The 23,247-nt window shown below is 37.3% G+C and overlaps 1 protein-coding gene across 1 annotated transcript in view; it reads right to left on the bottom strand.

Annotated features, from left to right (window-relative positions):
* Positions 1-385: 385 nt before the first annotated feature.
* NUDCD1 (NudC domain containing 1) overlaps positions 386-23,247 on the bottom strand; it is a 36,745-nt gene continuing 13,883 nt past the window's right edge. Inside the window, exons 3-10 of the mRNA XM_084509725.1 lie at positions 22,108-22,293; positions 18,178-18,361; positions 16,358-16,543; positions 12,012-12,219; positions 9,109-9,241; positions 7,707-7,832; positions 5,588-5,747; positions 386-3,217 (exon numbers count right to left, since the gene is read on the bottom strand). Of these exons, the coding sequence (XP_084365851.1) occupies positions 2,925-3,217; positions 5,588-5,747; positions 7,707-7,832; positions 9,109-9,241; positions 12,012-12,219; positions 16,358-16,543; positions 18,178-18,361; positions 22,108-22,293 (1,476 nt within the window). The 3' untranslated portion in view covers positions 386-2,924. The remainder of the gene's footprint in view (positions 3,218-5,587; positions 5,748-7,706; positions 7,833-9,108; positions 9,242-12,011; positions 12,220-16,357; positions 16,544-18,177; positions 18,362-22,107; positions 22,294-23,247) is intronic.

Raw genomic sequence — 23,247 nt, forward strand, 5'->3', positions numbered from 1 at the left:
TGCAGGTTTTAAGTCCATCTAATCTGCATGATGAGAACAGAATTTATAAACTAACAGAAAGCAAGGAAATTCAAAAGTTAGTGGGAATAATGACTATTATTGAAACAAAGCACAGCAAACTGAAATGAAATATAACCTTCAATATTACCTGTTACTCTCTCAGCGTCTGCTGTTTCATTAATGAAGAGCCAGTCTTTGACATACGGCGTATGTCCTTGACCAAGACATGACCTTGCTGTGCTGACAACCATCAGAACTTTGCCCCAACAGAACAGTCCTTAACATAACCACTCTTATTTTAAGAAACTGCTTGTTTCTATTTCTTTATTTTGTTTCAGTAACGTAGGACGGATGTACATTTGAAAGGAATAAAAATCCATTAAAATAATTTTAAAAACTTTATTAATAAATGTAACATTTTGTTTCCATTTATTTAAACTTGTAGAAGAATACATGATACATTCCAAATGTGCAGCCAACCAAGGGAAACACTAATGAGAATATTTGAAATAAATAATGCAAGTCTGTAATAGCCAAGTAGTTTCTCAGAAATTCTGTAAACAGACTGTGATTGGGACTTTTCAGGAAGTACTGTCTTAAAATGTTAGATTTCAAGAAGTAAAATTCTAGAAAAATTGAAGTGTGGTTCTCAGAAAACCACCTCTTAAATACACCCAATACTTTGTATAAGCCCGCAATAATACACTAAACAAATAAGCCTTACAATTAACTGAACACAGAATTGGAAATGCTGCTAGTAAGTGCCTCCCTGCGGCTTGCAGCCATTTAATTATAATAGCTTGCTGTGCGACAGCATGCAAGGTTCCTGAAGGCAGCAAATATTTTAAATAATAGTGTCCTTAATTCACAGGGAAAGCAAAATAAAAGAAACTGACATCTTTTCTGAGAACCCCATGATTGCAGATAGACAAGTAACAGAGAACATGAATGAACCTCTTCACCATGTTCAGTTGTTCCCATGAGAAAACAATAACTCCCTTGAAACAGACACACATTGGAGCAGAATATTTTAAGTCACTACATATGATAATACAGTCTCTGAAAAGGGGACCATTTTACTTGACTTTGTTTTTTATCTGTTCCAGAAAACAACAGAAGTATGTTCCCAGATGTGCACGCCACAGCAAGGGGGAATTTGAAAAAGAGCTGAAAGTCTCATCTATATTCAGGTTACTAAGTAATATTCAAATAAATCTCAATGCACTTACTTTATGCTGCAAAGTAATTGACTGCATGGGCCACTACATGATTTCCACCACGCTACTGGCATTATTGCCCAATACAGAAATTTAGAAGCAAAGTCATGAAACAGTAATACATTCACTGAGACTTATTAAAAAGTATTTTCAAGCCAGTTTAAAAAATAAAAGAAGTGAAGGTTTGCAGTAAAGAGAAGGAAAATCAGGCTGAATTTGCTTTTGAGGAAAAGCTGCTAAATTTGGATTTATTTTTTTTCCCAAGACAACTGCTTGTCTCCCTCTTAAATTGCCACCATATCATTTAATCATTTCACTGATACGAGTCTGCAGAATTTATGGAATAGTCAAAAGAACCACAGCCAAAAACTTGATAGTCCATAAAAAAGGAACACATTTTCTTCTCAATAGATTCTTACAGAGGTCCGAAATAATATTGACAGAGATGCAGACTACCAGGGGACACACACTGTTTGTCTCAGTACTCCAGTAGCACAGGCCATGGCAGCTTTAGTACACAATGTATTCAGTAGGCATTCATTCCTATGGAGTTATAAGCAAATTATGGAGAAAAAAAAAAAAAAAAGGTGGGGAGCAGGACTTACACAACTGACCCTTTTTGGTTTAACTGTATTGACATGGTCACTTTAAATTAAAAAAAAAATAAAATCTTTAAATACAGCTTTTCAACAAAATTAACCATGCCTGTTTGGTAAACAGCATCTTTAAAGCATCCATATTCATACCCTCACATTGGAAACACACCACTTTTGGACTTGTACATCAGGGACAAAATAGTTATCAAGTAACACATTATTTAGGGTGGTATGACATTATTTAAGGCAGAAGCAGAACCTTTGAGTTTCCCATCTCATTTTACAATACAGGTACATTTCCTGTTAGCAGTTTTCTAATTGCAAATTAGTCACTTAAGTTCTTCCAATTAAAATAACAATTGAGAGTATGAGAGTTTGCCTTGTACCTTTCACTACGTTGTCACCAGCTATGCAGTCATCCTGATTCTCTTTCAAGAAAAATCTACCAGAAGCTATCCAACATCTCTTAAAATGTGACTAGATTCCACTGCAAGCATGAGTAAGTCACAGACTTTACATATTGGATATACAATGAAATCATTCCACTTGGATTAAATAACTGTATAAGAAACAATACTCCATTCATTCCACTCACATTCCATTCAATGTTATTGAATATCATAATATTCAATCATTTTTTGGCCAATACTATTTGAATTTCTAGTTTTTTCTTTATGATACACACTTCTTTATTTCGCACACCATACATTTGTAACTCAAGGCTTTATTTTCTATACCTGATTACTTCTTTCAGAGGTAAACAGTGTCGATTAAAAACAGAAGTGAATTCTCAAATTTTAGAAGTGCGGCAAAGAGTCATTTGGAAAAACCAATGCATAAATCTGTTTCACCTATGTAAACAGCAGCCTCTGAAGATTGCTTTGAGTAAGCTGCTAGCACAAAAGGTATTTTTCTGTGTCTCTGAAAAAGCTTAGTTCAGTGACAGCAAAGTTGAAAAACTTTCCCACTGACTTACAGACAAGTTCTAACAAAAATAATGATTCCCCTGTAAAATCCCTTTAAGTTTCAGCAAAACATACTGAACTCTTCAGATCCTTTACCTACCAATTCCTCAAACATAAACATAACTGCAGCAGAATATACTCAGTAATTAATTTCCAGTGTTCACCTTTATTAAAAACAAGGTCTTTGCTGTGAGAACAAATAATCTCTCATTTGTAGCTTGAAAGCCTAGGATGGGATCATTGGCTTCCAGGGTTGCTACCAGCTGCTTGGCAACCTGTCCTACTTGTCTTCCTTCCTTCCTGTTGTAGAGAACTGTGGACAGAGGAGCTGGCTGGCGGTAGATGAAAACTCGCCGCAAGCACTCACAAAGAGCAGAATAGGAGTAGTCTGGGGCACAAGCCATGAACTTCTTGTCTTGTTTTGATGCTTGTACGTAACCTGCACAGCCCAAAAAGATATATAGGAAGAAGATGCAATATATTAGCTTCAAGAGCACTTTAAACGGCTAAGTCAAAATCAAGCTTAGCTTCAAAAATAATAAGCAATTACTAACAAAATTTTGAATCTGTGACTAAAACAGGGTTGATAAAACATGAATAGTTTGTCTATGGCCAGACTTGCACAGTGTTAAGGCTTCCTCTTTTTCCAACTCTTTGCCCCACACAGCCAATAGGTTTAGAATGCTCAAGAACTTGGGAGGAGACAGCTGACCAAACTCATCAGAGGGATGGAGAGGCTCCTTCAGAAAACTGCAGTAAGAAGGGGCAAGATCAAGTATTGCTCCTTTAACCAGCAGCAAAACATTAGAATTTACTTGTAATCTGACCAGTGTTTATTCAAAATTATCCCCCTTTTCAAGAGAAAGCTGTTAGGAAAGATACACAGAGCAAGAAAACTCTTGGTCACTTCAGTTGCCCTTCGATTCCTTCCTTAGGTTTCAGTCTAAAACTTGGACTGAAAAGTAACAATTTTGCAATCTTCATCATTGTATTGCTTGTTAAAAAGTAATCCCAAAAGTTCAAGCAAATAAAGATGGAATTAGCACTAATAGCACAGTTTTGTCCAATGTAACAAGTTTTAGAAATTTAGTTTGTTAACCAATAAAATACTCATTTTTATTTCTAGCTCTTCTACAGTACTTCAAGATTTGGCTACAGATGAACAAGTTGAGGTCTTATATCATACATGGCACAAAAAAGGTGTACTAGGTTAGTACAGATGTACAAACTTCAATATAGTATTGTAAAATTATAGGACTATAGGGAGAAAGAATTGGAGAAACATTTTGTTTTATCACCATAGGTATAAAAACATCAAAGATATCCTGATTTCCTTCCTGTTATTTTCAAATCAATTGAAACACATTATAAAAAGAGTACTACAAAGTCAGCATAGAAATTGAAACTAGCAATAATTTGAAAAAAAAAAATCACCTTAATCCTTATCATCCCTTTTTTTCCTAGTATAATGAAATTTGAAACGAGCAAAGAACAAATTGTGGAATTAATCTCTTTTGTTAGAGAACTTTTAAGATACTTACCGCTTAATATGACCATAAGTGAAAATAACAGGCTATAAAAAAAGAGCATTCATATACAAAACCAAATAAACTGCAAAAATCCAGACCAAAATCAATTATGCATTATGGAAACCTACATGAGCTCTATAAAACAGCTCATGCCTTCCGTTTCATTTTATATGCAGACAGAGTGGAGTGGTCAAACAAATGTATTTTTTGATAAAAATACATTTTGAGGGGACAGAGGGAATAAATTGTCACATGGCACTGTTAAAGGAGTAGGTCCAGACTACACTTAGAGAACATGAACACTATAATAAATAAATAGTAAATGGTGCACTAGATTAAACGAAACCTGATTTATATTTATTAAGTTATAGGTACAACACTGTGCTATGTAGACCATTCCGCTTTACCTGATACATCAATTCTTACTTACTCTTTTATCTATTTATTTTAAGTATTTTCTGCTTCTTAGCTTATGAATTCTGCTTCCAGCTTTCACTAAAAAAAAATCCTACACTTGAGTGCAAGAATACAGCAATAACTAAGGGTTTTCACAGTCACATTTTCCTACATTTCTGGCAGTCTAATCTCAGAGGTAAAGTGGTTTCTGTAGCCATAGCTGGCACAGTTATGCTCTTTATTTTTCCTGTCATGTTTGTTTATTTTAAATTCATTAAAACTTTTCCCATCCACAAGGTTTTATGGAAGAAAGTTCCACAGCATAAATATGCCTTTGCTAAGTATTTATTTTAGTTTCTTTTGAACCTACTATGTACCAACATAATTTGATGTTGCTAGCTCTTGTAACAGAATAAACATTGAACAATCATTTCCAGTTCCTCAGACCTGCCACCTGGGACAACGAGATAGGAAAAGTTTAATGGTCTCTTACTAAAATACCTTACCATAAGCACATACAAAATTAGACATGAACATCATCAGCGAACCTCAACTGTTGCCCTGGTTTTTTTCTGTCTTTTAAGGTGTTTACTGTGCTTTTAGAAGTCTTTAAATCAAGTTCACTTATCCAATGAACTCTCCTTTTTGCTGTGCAGTACTGCGCTTGCGTCATGTATATAGTCTGAATAGGTTCATTTTTCTCAAGGCATAAACATCTTATCTCTCACGTTCTGGTATTTCTAGAATTAAGCTAGCATTCTGTTACCTACAGAATTACAGTGCCTTTCAATTCAAATTTAATTAAGTGAAATATCAACAGAAGCCATACTGAGAGAATTCAGGCAGGAATGCCTCAGAAATGTGACACAGAGTCAATATCCTACCTAAAGCATTAAAAGTTGCAATGTGTTCCCACATGTTTTCTGGCTGGTCAGGGTGGGGCTGCCAAAGAAGAGCATCAACATCGTGCCTCAGGCAGAAGCAAGGCATTTCTCTGGGATCCACAACAGCTGAGAAAAGATACTGGTTGCTTCCAAGATTAATCTGAAAACAAAAAGAAATACAAAATACTGATACAAAGCACGAATAACGGATTCTGTCACATGCTGCCACAGTTGGATGTTTAACAGATTAATGTTTGTTAGTTGATAAAATGTTTGAACACATTATGATGATGTGTTCAAACTGATCTCAGTACACAACAGGTGGCTAACACATTTCAAACACGTGCAATGTAGTTTCTTGGGATAATATTTAGGGAAGGATTATGCCCATTACACGAGCACACAGGAATAAATGCTTTTGTATAGAAATGATTTTCTAGGATGGAGGATCCTAATCTACAACACCTGATGTTAGGAAAAGATTCTCTCTACTTAAAAAATTAGTGCTGTTTTTCTGCCATGCCAATAGGGAAGGAAATACTGTCCCTATGCAAAAATAAAAGTTGGTGAGCACTGGAAAAAGGATTAGTTAGAATACTAAAATGATGAAATGTCAACAGTTTTGTATTTTCTCACAATGAAGTAATTACTAAGTTCCAGACTAGCACTCTGTTCATCAAGTGTCTAGATGACCAAAACCATTCAACAACTACTTCTATACATCAGGAATGATCATAAGAAAAGTGAGACAGGCATATCCTGCCAATCCCGATTACCTCCAAAATAAATAAAAACTTCTTTCAGTGAATGATCAAGGAAACAAAAGTTCCTTCTCTGTGACACTGATGACCTTTATAGTCAACTGCTTTCCAAAAAGCAGATTTGGGAGACCCCATGTTCAGCCTGAATACCATGATATTCTGCCTTCCCAGCCTACAATTCAAAATCTCTTACATGTACAGATGCAAATTATTAAAAAACAACAACAACAAAAAAACAGCTCTTGTATTTATTATTAATGTTATTAATTAATAAAAATAATTTTATTTCCAAGCACGTAGAAATTTTGGAATTTGCTATCATAAAAGAGTAAAACTAGTTTTGAAAGATACTGAGCTTGCTGCAATAACTGGTTTTGTAAGTGAAAATAAAAGGTCTACTACAATGTGCTAGTGTTGAACTTTATATATTCTCATACATAATAAAGTAGCAAGCACATATATTTTTGAGATCTAGAAATGGATGAACACTACCTAAACAGACAGTAAACCACAAGCTGAAAAATATATCCTCAAGACTTTTTCTAGAGCTTTTCTAAGGAAATGGGAAATTAGGATTCAGGATCTTACTCTGTAACCATGACGTGTTCTGCAGAACAAAGGTTGTTCTAAATGTGCTTTGAGTAGAACACCAACATTTATTACAAGCTTAGTAGAGGTATCTTGAAAAAAAAAAAAGTATAATAATAATAATAATAATGACAACCACAATCTGTGATGCTCTCAGATGATTATTTTGTTTGTTCCTTTAGGGAATAAACCAGACCAAGTTCTAACTTACTGATAGTGGGGGACATTGCTCAAAATCTAGATTAAGCATTTTGCTCACTGCTATTTCCAATGTGACTGACCAACAGTGATCACAAAAAAAAATGGATCTATGCTTTATTTTTGTAGTAAAAAAGGTGCAGCTTCCTACCAGGCTATCTGAAAAGTTAGTGAAAAAAATAAAAGCTATGGAACCTACAAAAAATTTGTCCCTGAAGAAGACTCCATTCATGTCATTATTCTGACATACCTTTGCTTTTTCAATTGACTCACTTTGAGTGAAAGTGTGCCTATGTAGATATATCTATACAGATATACACAGATTTAAATGCATATATACATACACATACATATTGTAAAAACGAGATAAGAGCAGCCTTACTTTTACATCAAAGTGCTACTGAAGGACACATGGGTAGATAATTTTTTATTGTTGCTGTGATTTTATGTTATGGAAGAAATGTATGTGGTTTCAAGGACTTGCACAGATTTTTGTTCTGATAACAGAATTTAATGTTCATATCAGAAAAACAATATTTAAAAATATTTCTGTAATAATCTACAGTACTTACTACATGAGTGACCTTTAGGGTATCACCATCAAATCTGCATAAAGTTGCACTGTCTTCAAGAAAAGCATCACATTCTTCTAATTCTTGTGCATTACAAGGTGGGTTTTCCTTTTCGGGGTTTGGATTCTGAAACAGAAAGACAATGAAAACTCTGAAAAACTGAGCTTTAAATACAGCTGTATATGTATCAATCCCTTTCTAAAACAAAAACAATCCATGGAACTATAAGAATCATTTGCATATCCCTTTATACTTAAAGATCAAATTACGATGTACTTAACCAAAATGAAAGCCACCATTTCTGTTGTGGAAGATAGCATGGGTGGCAGGTACAACAAAATGTATTTCAGCTTAAGGAAAGGAACATATACCAGCAAAACATGGACAATATTTCTCCCCCATAAGTAGCAAGAGTATATGATCCTGAAAACAACCTAAGTAGGTAAAAGTAAATTTACATCACTGTAAAATTCTTTCAGATTGCTACTGAAAATGCTACAAAAAAAATTGGATTGATTTATTGTCTAAGTAGCCCTAATTACCCTCATCATGGTAATTACTGCACAAGAACTGAAAACTTGTGACAAAAAAATCCCCTTATCCTCAGTATGAGTTGCAAAAGCAAAGACATTTGAAGTTCCCAATGAAAATATGTTTAGATGTGCTACAGTATCTTGCCCATGAACAGTGGGGGAGAGAGGAGTGAAATCAATTTTAAGCACTAACCAGAATTTATTGTAGTATAACTTTTTTCAGCCCTCTTCAAAAAAGCAGTAATCCACAACTAATATATTAAGATCCACAGGGAGTCATATTTCACAAGTTTTAGATGAGATACCACTTTCTAATCAAACCAAAAGGTGAAGTATCAAACAAACAGTACTTTAAAATTACATTTCAAGTAAAGACTCCCTGTATAACAATGCCAGAAAGTTTGTGAGTCATGCTTATTTTAAAAGGCAAGCCTAGGAAACCATTTCATTAACACTCACAGTCAATATAAGCCAAGTACAGCAACCCTAAAAAGACAGCATACAGTTGTTGCTAACCTACTGATAAACAAGGAATGGACATACTTAAAATTTAATTCAATCAACTGCTTTAAAATTGGCCCATCATGGGAACAAAATCTATTTTTTGAATTAATCAGACTTGTTTTGTTGCACAGACACTATAATGTAAGCTAAATTCAGTCCCAGATGAAAACAGTACAGTTCTAAACATGTTCAGAGCTCTAGTGCCATTAGTTTGTTACCAATTTCAGATAACAATGAATCTGGTGTTAGGATTCTGAATAGTAAATGAACTGAAGGTCTATCAATGATGTGCGAATTAGGGTATCAAGAAAAGACAACATACAAATGTGCAAGAATTTTAAATATTTTATTTTTCAACTTCTTACCATTTCTTCGGAGGTCAGATGCATCAGACATTCACTCATTTCAGTGTCCATAATGAATTCCCCATTTGTGTCGCCAATTATTAGCTCTGGCCACCGGAGACCCTCATTTTTCTTAATTAGAGAAATTTCCAAGCTAAAATGCAAATAGAAGACAATGAGTAGTAGATGAACACACTGCATCCTTTTTTCAGATGACAGTCAGAAAGCTCTGAATATAGATTTGAGAGCTTCTCCTCTACAAACTGATAATGCAAACCTCGTAACAGAAAACACAAGGAACCAACTTATAAAATAAACTATTCTAATGGAAAATATCCCAAAATATCCCAAAGAAAATAAGATGAAAGACAAGTGATTTCTAAAAGTTTAATAATGAATAAAATGTATTCATGGAAGTGCCCTCAGAGTTTTCAATTCAACTGTGGTTTCCTCTGAAGTAGTTTTGTTAGTTTTTAAATACTGCAGGAGATCACCTATAAGTAAATCAATTCAGAGAGAGAAAATTTCACTGCAGAAGTTTATTTGAAACCTAACAGGTACTAAATGCCACCCCTCAAGCGCACGCTACCTTTGTATAATGTGTAGAACAAAAATATTTGTATTTTATAAGCCTCAGAAATAGTACAACTGTTACCTACACTGTCTACATAAAATTCTACATAAAAATGTACAATTACTTTAACTTGTGAGGAAAAAAAAAACACTTAAGAACTTGGTATAAGGAATAAATAAATACATAAGTAAATAATGAAGAAAACCGGATGTGTCAGCAGTGTAATTCTATTTAATTACACATGGGTAGAACAACAAATACAGTTTCAATAGACATGCTTTTTAGACACACCTACAAGGTCTAGAACATCAGTTGTTTACCTGACACAACAAGAAAACTTTCTAAGTTACTAAGTACTGCATCAGAGTATTTGGTGACCTCTGAATTACCTTAATTTTATAACTGAAACCACTACATTGGTTATCAGAAATACAATTATTTTATAGAAGATAATTTGGAGCAAGTTTTTTTAATCAAAAAATTTAAAGTGGAATTGCAGTGTCACTATTAAAAATCAAGTACTACTTACAACATTCAAATGCGTAAATACTATTTCATATTAAAACAGACACCTGAGAGTCATGCAGTATTAACCACTTGATAATTAGCTCAAACTTGAATCATTTAGCTATTTGTCTAATGATCAACTACTACGCACTCACATTTCAGTATACAGCATTAGCATAATCTGCATATAAATATTAGTCTTTTAGCTATTCTCCAGAGGAATTACATAAACTTTCATTAGCTACCTTTTGGGAAAAAGCAAAGATTTTTATGAAAGAAAACTCAAGGAAAACAAACTTATCAAATTAAATTTAGAAAAAAAAAAAAAACTTTAACTGGGAATGTCTTTCCAGTAGTTTTCAATTTCAATTGTTGTTTTCCTACTACAACCAATTCTCACAAAGTACAGGCTTCACTGTACTTCACATACTACACGTGCAAGTCCACACAGTGCATCAAGATTAACGTCAAGCTTGCCCAAACACCTCAAAGTCATCATTCCTAGCATATCTTCTTTCATTTAGTATTTTAAAGCATTATAATGGCAAGAATTCAGTCTTCCCAAACATTAGTCCTTAATTTCTGCACCATCAGGTCTGGGAACCTTACTTCCAAAACTGTTCCAGAGAAAAAACTTCATTTTACCTTCTTTAAAGGAAAAAAAAAAAAAAAACTCTTTACTTCAAAACAACTTTCTTCTTTTTTTTTTTTTTTTCACCTGATGATACCATACATGGAAATTACTCTTTAAGAAACCATTAAACCAAACGTGCTTGTTTCAATGCATAGTGGCTCATTACTTTATCCTAAGAGCAAAAGTAGTAAATGTTCAAATATATATGATATACTGTCAGTTTGTTACTTTTCTTATACTTGTTGAAGATCCAAGACAAATTCCATCTATTCTATCAAATTTCTTGTTATTAAAAAAAAAATAAGTGTCTGTGAAAAACAGGGTGAAAGTCCAGTTAATCAATCCTGAATTGTCATGAGAAGAAAAAAAATAACAAAAAAAGGAAAAAAATAATCGATTAACCTTACTTTGATACAAAGCTTTTTTTTTTTTTTTATGTTTGTATACCTTTTTTTTTTTCCCCTGGACATTTTTAGTACTTCAAAATATTACTAAATTTCCTTACTGAATTTATCACCAAAAGTTTCCCGATTTTATGATAAACAGTCTTTGTGAGAATCATTTAACAGTTTAGCCTTTTCACTTTTGCACTGTGACCAACTAGAAGTGAATGGACAAGATATTCTCAAAGAGAATAAAAAAAACACAGACACGTATGGGTTAAGTTTCAGTAGAGCACACCACCGAATACTGTTATAGAAAGACAACCAAAGGTTTTAAAACATCACATTATCTCTGGTTGCCAATAAGCACAGGCAAAGCATACGAAAATAGTGAAAAGGCATGAGCATTGATGTATCCCAACACTGTGAAGAATTCTGCTTCACAGCTCAGTAGTGGAAAACGAATTTCCTGGTCTGACACGAGGATAGCTGTCAGTACCATATACATTTTTTTGTGTGAAAAATAAATTTTTAGCTTGAAAAGGCTGTTCTGTGTCATTGTAAAAAATAGCTTGTCATATAACCTCATAAGCAAGTAACTGTAAGAAGAGGGAACTACTTTCACAATTAGTTAAAGAAACAGTACTGTAAGACAGAATTGCAGAAGCCAGTGAGCTACTTTCAGCAGAGGAGATACAACCTTGTAAGGAGGAGTTCAGGGTCTAGCATTAAATGAGTCCATTCCCAGAGGGCCCAGAAGTCAGATATGATACACACTCTGAAATCAATTCCCAGCAGTAGTAAATCTAAAAACCATATACAACACCTTTTATTCTCTTTAATTATCCATGTGCAGCTTTCATGGTCCACAGAAGAATGTAGTTTTCCTTCCATCAAAGGAGGCTGGTCTTTCAGTGTAACACGTATGTTCTCAGGGGAAAAGTGTACTTTTATGTCATCCTTAGTGATGTCTTGAGGAATGTGAATTGTTATTGTCACATCATCTTCAGTCTGCTGCCAGTAATAGAGAGGGTCTACAATTGAAAACGTACAGAAAAACGTCAACCAGATTAAAAAATGCTGTCCTGGTTTCCACAGCATGCAATGCTGCTGGGAGCCATGGTTGGGGAAGGGCAGAAATAAGCTTCTAATCTGAACAACTTCCTTAAAATATATTCTGATTATAAAATAGAAAAACTTTTTTTTAAAGCAATCAAGTTCATTTCGAGTCCCTCGGTTGGAAAACATCTTGTATTCATAACTATACTCAAATATGCTGACAGAGTTATCCAATGGGCATTAAATATTACTCTAAAGTTAATTGGGAAACTTATTGTGAAAGATATTACAGAATGGATAGCCAAAATGTATCGTAGAATCATAAAGGTTAGAAAAGACCTCCAATATCTTCTGGTCCAACCATCACCCTACCACCAATGTCACCCACTAAACCCTGTCCCTGAGCACCACATCTGACTTTTCCTTAAACACCCCCAGGGATGGTAACTCCACCGCCTCCCTGGGCAACCCGTCCCAGTGCCTGACTGCTCTTTCTGAGAAGAAATGTCTTCTCATTTCCAACCTGAACCTCCCCTGGCACAACTTGAGGCCATTCCCTCTAGTCCTATCACTAGTTATCTGCGAGAAGAGGCTGACCCCCAGCTCCCCACAACTTCCTTTCAGGTAGCTGTAGACAGCAATAAGGTTTCCCCTGAGCCTCCTCTTCTCCAGACTAAACAACCCCAGCTCCCTCAGCCACTCCTCATAGGACTTGTGTCCTTCCCCAGCTTCGTAGCCCTTCTCCAGACATGCTCCAGAACATTCAAATGCACTGAAGCATTAATGATCAGTAACTTGGTTAAAAAGACACCAGGTGCAGTGGTTATGATAAGCTACTCCATACTCTGAAGTATATGCCGTTCAGAAATGTGAACGTTTTCCTCTAATCTACTTTGCTAGAAGTTACACTGACTATTCAACAGAAATGGTTTTAAAACACCAAGTAGTCTTCATCTGCCTCAGAAGACAGAGATGAAATAAAACTGCCTGCCAAGGGGTAATGTTTGACCTTTGCTCCTGGGCCTAGAATCTGCCTCATACCTATCTGTATTATACTGCTAGAAGAACTGTACTTCTATAAGAAATACTTGTACACAGGATGGCAACAAAGCTGGTTAAAGGGCTAGAAGGCATGCACTGTAAGGAGCAGATGAGGACACTAAGATTGTTAAACTTGGAGAAAAGGAGGAGGGTGACCTTATTGCTCCCTATAAGCTTTCTGAGAAGGACAAGCTGGGAGCGAGGTGTTCTTCTTGTGACAGGACATGCAGGAATGGCTCAAATCTGTGACAGGGTAAGTTCAGACTGGACATAAGAAAAAGCTTATTACTGAGACAGTAGTTAGTCCTCTGGATAAGCTTCTGTAGTGGGTTTACATGGAAAGGTTTTGGTAGCAGGGGCTACAGTTGAGGACTCTGTGAGCAGAGCCCAGCAGCTGCCCTACATCAGAGCAGAGCCAGCTCCAGATGGCTCCAAAGGGACCTGTTGCTGGCCAGAGCTGAGCCAGTGAGTGATGCTGGTTGGGCCTCTGGGAGAGCGGAGTTAAGAAAGGGAAAACCGCTGTGCAGCAGCAGCTGGGAGAGAGAGGAGTGAGAACCAGTCCTGCAGACCCCAAGGTCAGTGCAGCAGGAGGGCAGGAGGTGCTCCAGGCACGCAGCAGCAGTTCCCCTGCGGCCTGTTAAGGGAGAGGCCCCTGGTGGAGCAGGCTGTCCCCCTGCAGCCCATGGGTCCCACATGGAGCAGATCTCCACGCTGCAGCCCCCCCATGAGTGGAGGAGCCCCCGGTGGAGCAGGTGGATGTGGCCTGGAGGAGGCTGCGGCCCATGGAGAGCCCCCGCAGGAGCAGGCCTCAGACAGGAGCTGCAGCCTGTGGAGATGAGCCCATGCAGGAGCAGGGGGGCTGGGGGGAGCTGCCAGCACCCGTGGGGGACCCGTGCTGGAGCAGTTTGCTCCTGGAGGATGGACCCCATGGGATGGAGCCGTGTGGGAACAGTGCTTGAAGTGCTGCTGCCTGTGGGCAGCCACTGCAGGCTCAGTTCAGGAAGGATGGCATCCCGTGGGAGGGACCCCATGGGGAGCAGGGGCAGAGAGGGACTGTGAAGGAGAGGTAGAGATGAAGCGTCAGGGTCTGACCGCAGCCCCCATTCCCCTGTCCTGCTCAGTGGGAGGACACAGAAGAGGGTAGATGGGGGGGGGAGCTGTTTTTGTTTTGCTTTTAGTTTTTCAGTAGTCTAGTCTGCTAGTGACAAGCAATAATTTAATTTTAATCTCCATATGCTGAGTCTGTTTTGCCCATGACAATAATTGTTATCTCCCTGTCCACATCTCAACCCTTGAGCCCTTTTCATCATATTTTCTCCCCTCTTTCCTTTGAAGAGGGTGAGTGAGAGAATGGTTGTGGCGGAGTTTGGTTGCCATGCAGGGTAAAACCACCACAGCTTCCTAGAGGATGTTGATGGCCCACGTCTGTCAATTTTTAGGAGGCATTTGGATAATGCTCTTTACTATATGTTCTAGCTTTGCATCGGCCCCAGGGTAGTCTTGACAGTTGGACTTGATCTTTGTATTTCCCTCACAACTGAAGCTAAGTTATTCTACAAGGAGAGAATCTAAATCTAAAAAAATCTAAAGGCTATGACAGCATGACTGGGTAGCGCACAGCTGGTCACAGAAAATGTAACCACAGATGTATTCATTTTCTTTTACATGTTACCTTCCTAGTTAGATGGAAAGCAAAGCATGGACAGGCTCATTCTCTGGAACGGTTTGAAAGCTCTCAAGGTGTCATAGTACAAGATTTAGCTGATCATCTCACCAACTGTAACTCTGGAAGGACTCTTACACTGTTGCCTGGTACTGTGAGTTTCCTGTTTGCTACAGGATCAGTCACAGATGCTACAAATACACTTCCCAAGAACTATTATTATATGAGATGCAACAGCCATCAAAATTCTAAATTGTGACACAGACTGTATCTGATATTAAAGTCCTAATTTGTAAGACAACAGAATGAGACCCAAAAATACCTTCGGCCCTTCTTTTCTACACTATCTTCTAGGCTACCTTATTAGTTGTCAAGTATGTATGGAGTAGAATCTGAAAGGACAAAGAAAAAGCCAAAATACCAATAAGCAACATAACCACCTTAATGTTTCCTCATGTATTGTTGTAATCTCATATAAAAATTAGAGCATTATTGCCAGCACATCTTGTTTCGTTATTTGGTATCTGCTATGCCTGCAATTTCATATAGCCATGGAACCAAAATTATAGCCCAGGTTAGGCTAATAGATTTCTGCACTGCTGAAAAAATTGTGCTAGTATCATTCAGTTAAGATAGGTTCATTAGCCTCTCTCTCATATTCAGAAGCAAAAATCAAATCTTAAATAACACAATATAGCTACATAAATATACATATTGTGAACTCTGTGACATTTAGGATTAATACTTAGTAGGGGTTCATATACTTCATTTTGCTTTGATCTCCTAGAAGTAGAAAAGTATGAGTGTATTTTGATGAAGTTGATTCTTTTTTCCTCTAAACTACTTTCTTACTGGAGTCTTTTACTAGATTTTCATCTTAAAAAAAAAACAAAAAACAAACAAAAAAAACAAACAAACAAACAAAAAAAAAAAACTTTTTTTGTTGTTTGAAAGGCGGGAGTGATTTCCATATCAGAGATACCTTTCTGCTGAACAACTGTTTGGGTGTCATGCTCCATTCTCTCACCTAAATCTAGCTTCTGGATTTGAACACTTCAGCTAGATACCTGCATTTAGGTAACTTAACTGTTGTCTTAACTGTTAGCAAATAATGAGTACAGTTGTTTGCAGAATATTCTTTTTCTTGAGACAAGGAAATTCTTTAAGTGCTTCCTATCCAAAAAGACTTCTCATATAGGCTTATACCCAACACAACTTCCTAGGAAGAAAACAAATACGTTAAAAAAAGCCTATCTGTCTTTACAAAAAAAAAAAAAAAAACAACCTGGAAGGCAGATATTAAAGACAAACATTTACTGCTGGAGTTTCCAAACAGATTCTAAACTGACAAGCTCTTTTCTTTGACAAAACAAAGAGCAGTCTGTCATAACCTGACAGTTAAGTTTTACCTGTCTTTTCATTTGCTGTTTTTGCATCATCATTTTCTACTAACTTTTCTTCTTCTTGTTGTATAGATTTGAATGGTTTGTAGGAAAGAATCATTAGACCATCCCCACTTGGCTCTATTGCTGCATAATGGGGGACTGATTTGCCTTGTAAAACTCTCTTTCTGCAGATTTCATATTGATGATCACCTGTAAAATGAAGAAAAAAAAATCTGAGCAGTACTATTTTTCTACAGTGCAAAATCTCATTCAAGAACCTCATTACACCTAAAAACATTACATAATTCTACTGGTTAAATAACAGTACTATGGATTCAAAGGAAATTTCTCTTTTGTTTTTCAATGATTTTATTACACATATAGATCCTAAAATTAATCTAACATCGCTCTTTTTTCCTTATGATGACTTCTTTGATCACAGCTAGCCTGGCAATTCAGAAAACCACTCTCAGTCTCTGCACAAATAATTCTTCTAAACATTTTTGAGGTGCTAAAAAAAATTGAGTAACAACGAAATAGCTTGTGACAACAATTCATGATGGAAAATGCCTACCTTCCCTGTTGATGACTAGTGTTTTACAAGAGTTGAGGAGGTCCTAATTGTTAACTACTGGCACCAAGGACCACACCATTCCCTACTGTGCTCCCAAACACATGACTAACGATGACTTAAAACACAGGTAAGGCGATACATTCTAGTGTTCTTCCTCCATTTAAATTTACCTGGATTCAGATGCCTAAGTATTTGACTGACTTCTGAATAATAACAGATAGTGCAAGCGGATTTTTAGGAATTAACCAATAACTTCATAAAATTCTCACAGGTGCTAAAATTATCCTCAAGAATTGTTTGATTTTTCACATCTATGCTTCAACTCTTCTTTATAAGAAATTGTTGTACTTGAAAACCAACAACAGCAAAAAAAAAAAAAAAAAAAAAAAAAAAAGGAACTTATTAGCAGAGACGTTAGACAAGACCACATCATGAAGGTAAAAATCATCCATACCACTCCAGTCTAATGTGTTCCTGGTTGACAGGTTGACATCAGTGCTACATTTAGGGAAACATCACAGTCACAGAATACAGAGAATAACAGATAAGGGGACCCAAATTAGATCTGGTTTAACTAGTTATCATACTTGTACTTGCTAAAAGTTAGTTCAGAAGTGGAATAAAAAACAATAACCAGACTACAATGTAATTCTGGTACTTGGGGGTGTTAATTAAAGCCCCCCTCCCTCCTTTTTTGAGTGTGGGCAGAGGGGTATTAATGGACTAGACATAGCCATTTTAAACAGAAACAGAGTCAGAGACCTATGCATTCAGAAAACCCCAGGCAACAAGGGAGCATCCTTAAACAGATCACCTCAGACTATACAGATGACAAATAGGAGTGCTGTACTGGGAAGGTAATAACTCATACAACATTATGAGAAGTACAACAGATATTTATTAGAAATAGGTATCTTGAACCTTGATTTTACTGGACCAAGCTAAAGGAACTTCATTTCATAATGTCACAAAGTAAAGTTCTTAGTTTGTTTTCTAATCACTTTAGCCACACATGTATAAGTCTACTTCTTCCTATCTTCCAAATATTTGTCATAATTAAGGTCTAAAACTGAGACCTTCATCTGAAAACAAAAGAAAATTACCTATCTGAGTAGAGCTTTTGTGGGAAGGACATATCAGAAACGGAAGAAAAATAAACTTCTAAAACAAAGAATGAAAGCATGACAGCTGTTTTTTTTTTTGTTTGTTTTCAGTTTTTGTTTGTTTTAGTTCTCCTTAACCACTAGTAACATAAATGTAAAACACTTACCCTCTTTGCTCATCTCTGCAATTGTAACCCATTCCAAGGTAACATGAAATCCACTTCCTTTTGTGTCCAATTCATCTTTTTCTACCCTAAGCAGCAGCACAGCTACTGAATGAGTACCAGATTTTACAAATGAAACACTGTGTGCTACAATAAATGGACTGCCTAGTTCTTCATTAAACACAATCTAGAAGACACAATATTGGCAAAAAGTCAGTCAGTTAAAACCCAGCCTCAGAAAGCAGTGAAAGGCTTCATCGAACATCAGTTAATTTTTGCTTGCCACAAACTGCTTTAACTTTTGGATAGCCCTGAAGCGGTCAGGCAGTTGGACTAGATGATCCCTAAAGGTCCCTTCCAACTGAACTATTCTATTCTGTTCTATTTCTGGCTCTTCCTTCTTTGGCTATCAATAAACTGTTCTGAAATGTTTTTTGTTATTGTTGTTTCTATTACAGAATCACTGAAATGGCCCATTAGACAAAGCACAAAGATCTACAAAAGTGTCTACATCGCAGCTGTTTAGTACTAAAGTAAATAAGCATACAGAACAGGATCCATAAGCACGGCATACCAACTGGGGAAGAAAGTCTCATACAAGATGAAAATGCAGGCATTTCACCAATACCCTCACTGCTCTCCTAAGCAATCCAAGATCCCAAAAATCATCGTGGACCTTGGCACATGCAAACAAGAAGATAAAAGATCCAGTACATTGCTATCAGTGTTTCATCATCAACCAAAGCTGAGAGAGGCGGCTCTCTTCATTTGATTACTATAAGAGATTTACTTCTTATTTGCTAATAGGAATATTCTCTAATAAGAATAAGAAACAGAGAACCTACCATTAAATGAAGTATAATATTCACATTTATTAGGGGTTTAAGTCAGAACTTTCTGACTTTTTATTTATAGGGTTTGGCAAAGTCCATCTATATTTTTATGTGACTAGGCAGGATCACTGTAATCATGAAATAATGTCATACCGAAGGCCTGCATATCTCGAACCTTGAGACATTTAGAAGTAACTACCTACAGCAAGAAGTTTTAATTCTAGAGACCATGTGTTTCAGCTTTTTTTCTTAAAAGGTGCTTATTCAGCATAAATCACAAGAAGCTGAAAAACAAAATAAATCCAAAGAGCAAATAAGAAATAAAACATCCTTTATTTTCTAGAACATTAATACATTAAAATCAAAGTCACAGACACAGAGTGGTTGATGTTGGAAGAGACCTCTAAAGATCATCTAGTCCAACTGCCCTACTCCAGGAGGATCACCTAAACATGCCCAGCCCTCTCAGCCTTTTCTCACAAAAGAGATGCTCCAGTCCTCCGATCATCTTTGCAGCCCTACACTGGACTCACTCCAGGAGCTCCAGGTCTCTCCTGTAATGGGGAGCCCAGACCTGGACATTGCACTGCAGGTAAGATCTCACCAGGGCTGAGTAGAGCGGCAGGATCACCTCCCTTGACCTGCTGGAAATGCTCTCCATAATGCACCCCAAGATCCCACTGGCCTTCTTGGCCACAAGGGCACACTGCTGGCTCATGGTCAGCCTGTTGTCCACCAGGACCCCCATGTTCCCTCTCCGCAGAGCTGCTCTCCAGCAGGTCACCACTCAGCCTGTACTGGTGTTTGGGGTTATTCCTCCCTAGCTGCAGGACCCTGCACTTGCCCTTGTTGAACTTCATGAGATTCCTCTCAGCCCAACTCTCCAGCCTGTCCAGATCTCTCTGAATGACAGCACAGCTTTCTGGTGGATCAGCCACTCCTCCCCATTTTGTGTCACCTGCAGACTTGCTGAGAGTGCGCTGTGTCCCTTCAACCAGGTCACTGATGAGTAAGTTGAACAAGACTGGGCCCAGTATTGACCCCAAGGGACACCACTAGCTAAAGGCTTCCAAACAGACTGTGCCGCTGATCATAGCCCTCTGAGCTCTGCCATTCAGCCAGCCACAGAGAATAAAGGAAAATGAATTTAAGCTGCAGTGGATAAATGAGCATAGGCTCAATCTAGTTGTTACTGAAACCTGATAATGTTTAAGGATTTGTGAGGTTGAGATGTTAAAGTCACTGTAAACCACTGGGTGTTCTAAACACTCAAAAGGTGAATTTAAATGGTGACAGCATAAAAATTTGATGTTTTAGTACAACTCTGATGCAACTTATTTATGGATCAATATTCTCACACTAAGAGAAGACAAACTAATGAGCTCACAGCAGCTGAGGTAGAAAAGTAACAACTACATTCATGGTGTCCAAGCAAGATAACTGATACGAGTATTAGTATTGTAACACCACATTGATGTGGATACAAAAAATGCACCTTATCAAGGCTTCTTAAAATAATCCATTTTGTAAACTATTTCATCATGAGAAACACAAAAACAAACTTCAGTTACAACCAACAATTTAAAGTAAAAAATATTAAGCACCAATATTTGCCAGAGCTAAGTGCACAATGTGAAGTTTTTCTCTACCAGAGATGTGGAAACATTACTGTTTGCACTGTATCTACTCTGCAGGTAACCCACAGGGCTACTTATCAAAGCTTTTTAATGAGCAATTTTGTATAAGTTTTATTCTAGTCTCCATGGACACACTTTTATGATGGGGCAAATTAAATGGTGAATATTTCAAGCAGAATTACATCAGCACAAGCAATTCAGAAGTCTCTTAACTTAAAAACAAAAGCAGCTATTAGCTTGACTGATGGTAATTTTGGACTTAAAAAAATATTTATTATTCCACAGGTCAGTTGAAAAAACAAACAATAAATGATGGTGGGAAAAAAACCTAGGCAGATCCATATGAATTGCAAAGGGGAAATGGTTCTTGGAAGTTCAGCTTGACAAGCACTAAGCCACCCATTTAGAAACACTCACTTTTATTTAGACAGATTCTTTTTCCGTCAAGAAGCTGTTCCCATTCAACCATTTTAATTTTATAAATATTTTGCATATAAAAAAATCAGTAGAATGATTTTTATGCTTGGACACAACCATTTATCAACAGTATAGAGTTCAGATTTAAAGATTAATTTTTAATAATTATAAGAAAGGTAAGAATAAGAATTACTTTGTATATGTAAAATTCATAAAATGTTACTGTACAACAATGTTACCACATTGTTACCATATTGTACCACAATGTTAACAAAGGCAAGTGCAGGGTTCTGCACCTGGGACAGGGCAACCCTGGCTTTACATACAGGCTGGGCGATGAGACGCTGGAGAGCAGCCCCACAGAGAGGGATCTGGGGGTTGTGGTCGACTGCAAGTTGAATGTGAGCCAGCAGTGTGCCCTGGCAGCCAGGAGGACCAACCGTATCCTGGGATGCATCAGGCACGGCATCGCTAGTCAGTCGAGGGAGGTGATTGTCCTGCTCTGCTCTGGTGTGGCCTCACCTCGAGCACTGTGTGCAGTTCTGGGCACCAGAGTAGAAAAAGGACATTAAACTGTTGGAGAGTGTCCAGAGGAGGGCGATGAAGTTGGTGAAAGGCCTAGAGGGGAAGACATATGAGGAGTGGCTGAGGGCACTGGGCCTGTTCAGCCTGGAGAAGAGGAGGCGGAGGGGGGACCTCATCGCAGTCTACAACTTCCTCGCGAGGGGGAGTGGAGAGGCAGGTGACCTATTCTCTGTAAACACCAGTGATGGGACCCACGGGAATGGTGTTAAGCTGAGGCAGGGGAAGTTTAGGCTGGACATAGGAAGAGGTTCTTCGTCGAGAGGGTGGTTGCACACTAGAACAGACTCCCCAGGGATGGAGTCACTGCACCGAGCCTTTCTGAATTTAAAAAGCAATTGGACTGTGCACTTAGTCACATGGTCTAAACTTTTGGGTAGACCTGTGCGGTGCCAGGAGTTGGACTTGATGATCCTCATGGGTCCCTTCCAACTCAGGATATTCTATGATTCTGTACGACTTACCTCCCACTTTTCTGATGCACTGTCTCCACGCTTGCCTGTTTTGATTAAATAGAGTCTTCCTGTTCCATCAGAAAGGGTAACCCATGTGGAAGATGGGAAGTATATAGAGGCACAAAGGCGATTATCACAAGCTATCAAGTCTGCAGGGAGCCTGAAAACTTCTCTTGGCTTTTGTAGAGAAGTGTCCTGTAAGCAAAGTCATGGATCAAGACTTTAGGAAGTACTTATCAATTCAAGTAAGTATTACAGACAAATTAAGAATAACAAATCTCAATGGCAATTCCCCTGTTTGTTGCAGTTGAGCATATTCCGAAATAAGTGGGTAGCAAGAATCACTTCCACATACGTGGAAAAGGTGAAGGAATTTCAGTACAGATTGAGTTTGTTTACTGAAAACAGAAGTGTCTTGTAATTGGTATTTCAGCATTCCATTTTTTTCTTTGCTTTTATAGCACTAGTTATGTTTTGCATTAAAAAAAGATTTTCACTTCTTTTCCCCAAGCATTCCTGTATAATCAAACATTTCCCTCAAATAATTCCAGCCCCAATAAAATCCTCAAGACTGTATGTGAAATGAAAACCAGAGAATTGTTCACTTGCACTCACTCCAAATTAAAACAAATTTTACCCCACTCTTACTCAACTGGCACATTTGAGTCGATAAAACATTTCTCAGCTTTCCTAGAGTGGTTAGCTCACTCGGAAAATTAGAGAAGTAATGATTGTGATCAGTTAGAAAAAAAAAACTGTATTCACGTCATATTTGCAAATAACTTTTCTATCACATTATGATTACACTGTGCATCAGGATAGATACATTTATTTAGCATACCATGTCAGCGGCACACTGCAACTTTATTTTTTTCTTTTATGCCAATATTGAAAACCTGGGAAGGGAACCAACTACCTACCTATTATGTGCCATACCAAACGCACCTTCTGTTACAGTGTGAGAAAAGGACTAAGAAACAGCAGTGGAAAAACATCAGATTAAAACAGCATCTCGTTACAGACTCTGGAATTTCAGCCACAAAATGTTCTAAGCATCTGCTGTCCCTCTGCCTTCACTTAAGCAATGGGCAGCACACAACAGAGGCAGGGGGGAGATCATGCATGTACATGTCTACTTCTAGCAAAAGA

Source organism: Aythya ferina (genome assembly GCF_964211825.1).
Source record: "Aythya ferina genome assembly, chromosome: 2".
Taxonomy (NCBI): Eukaryota; Metazoa; Chordata; class Aves; order Anseriformes; family Anatidae; genus Aythya; species Aythya ferina.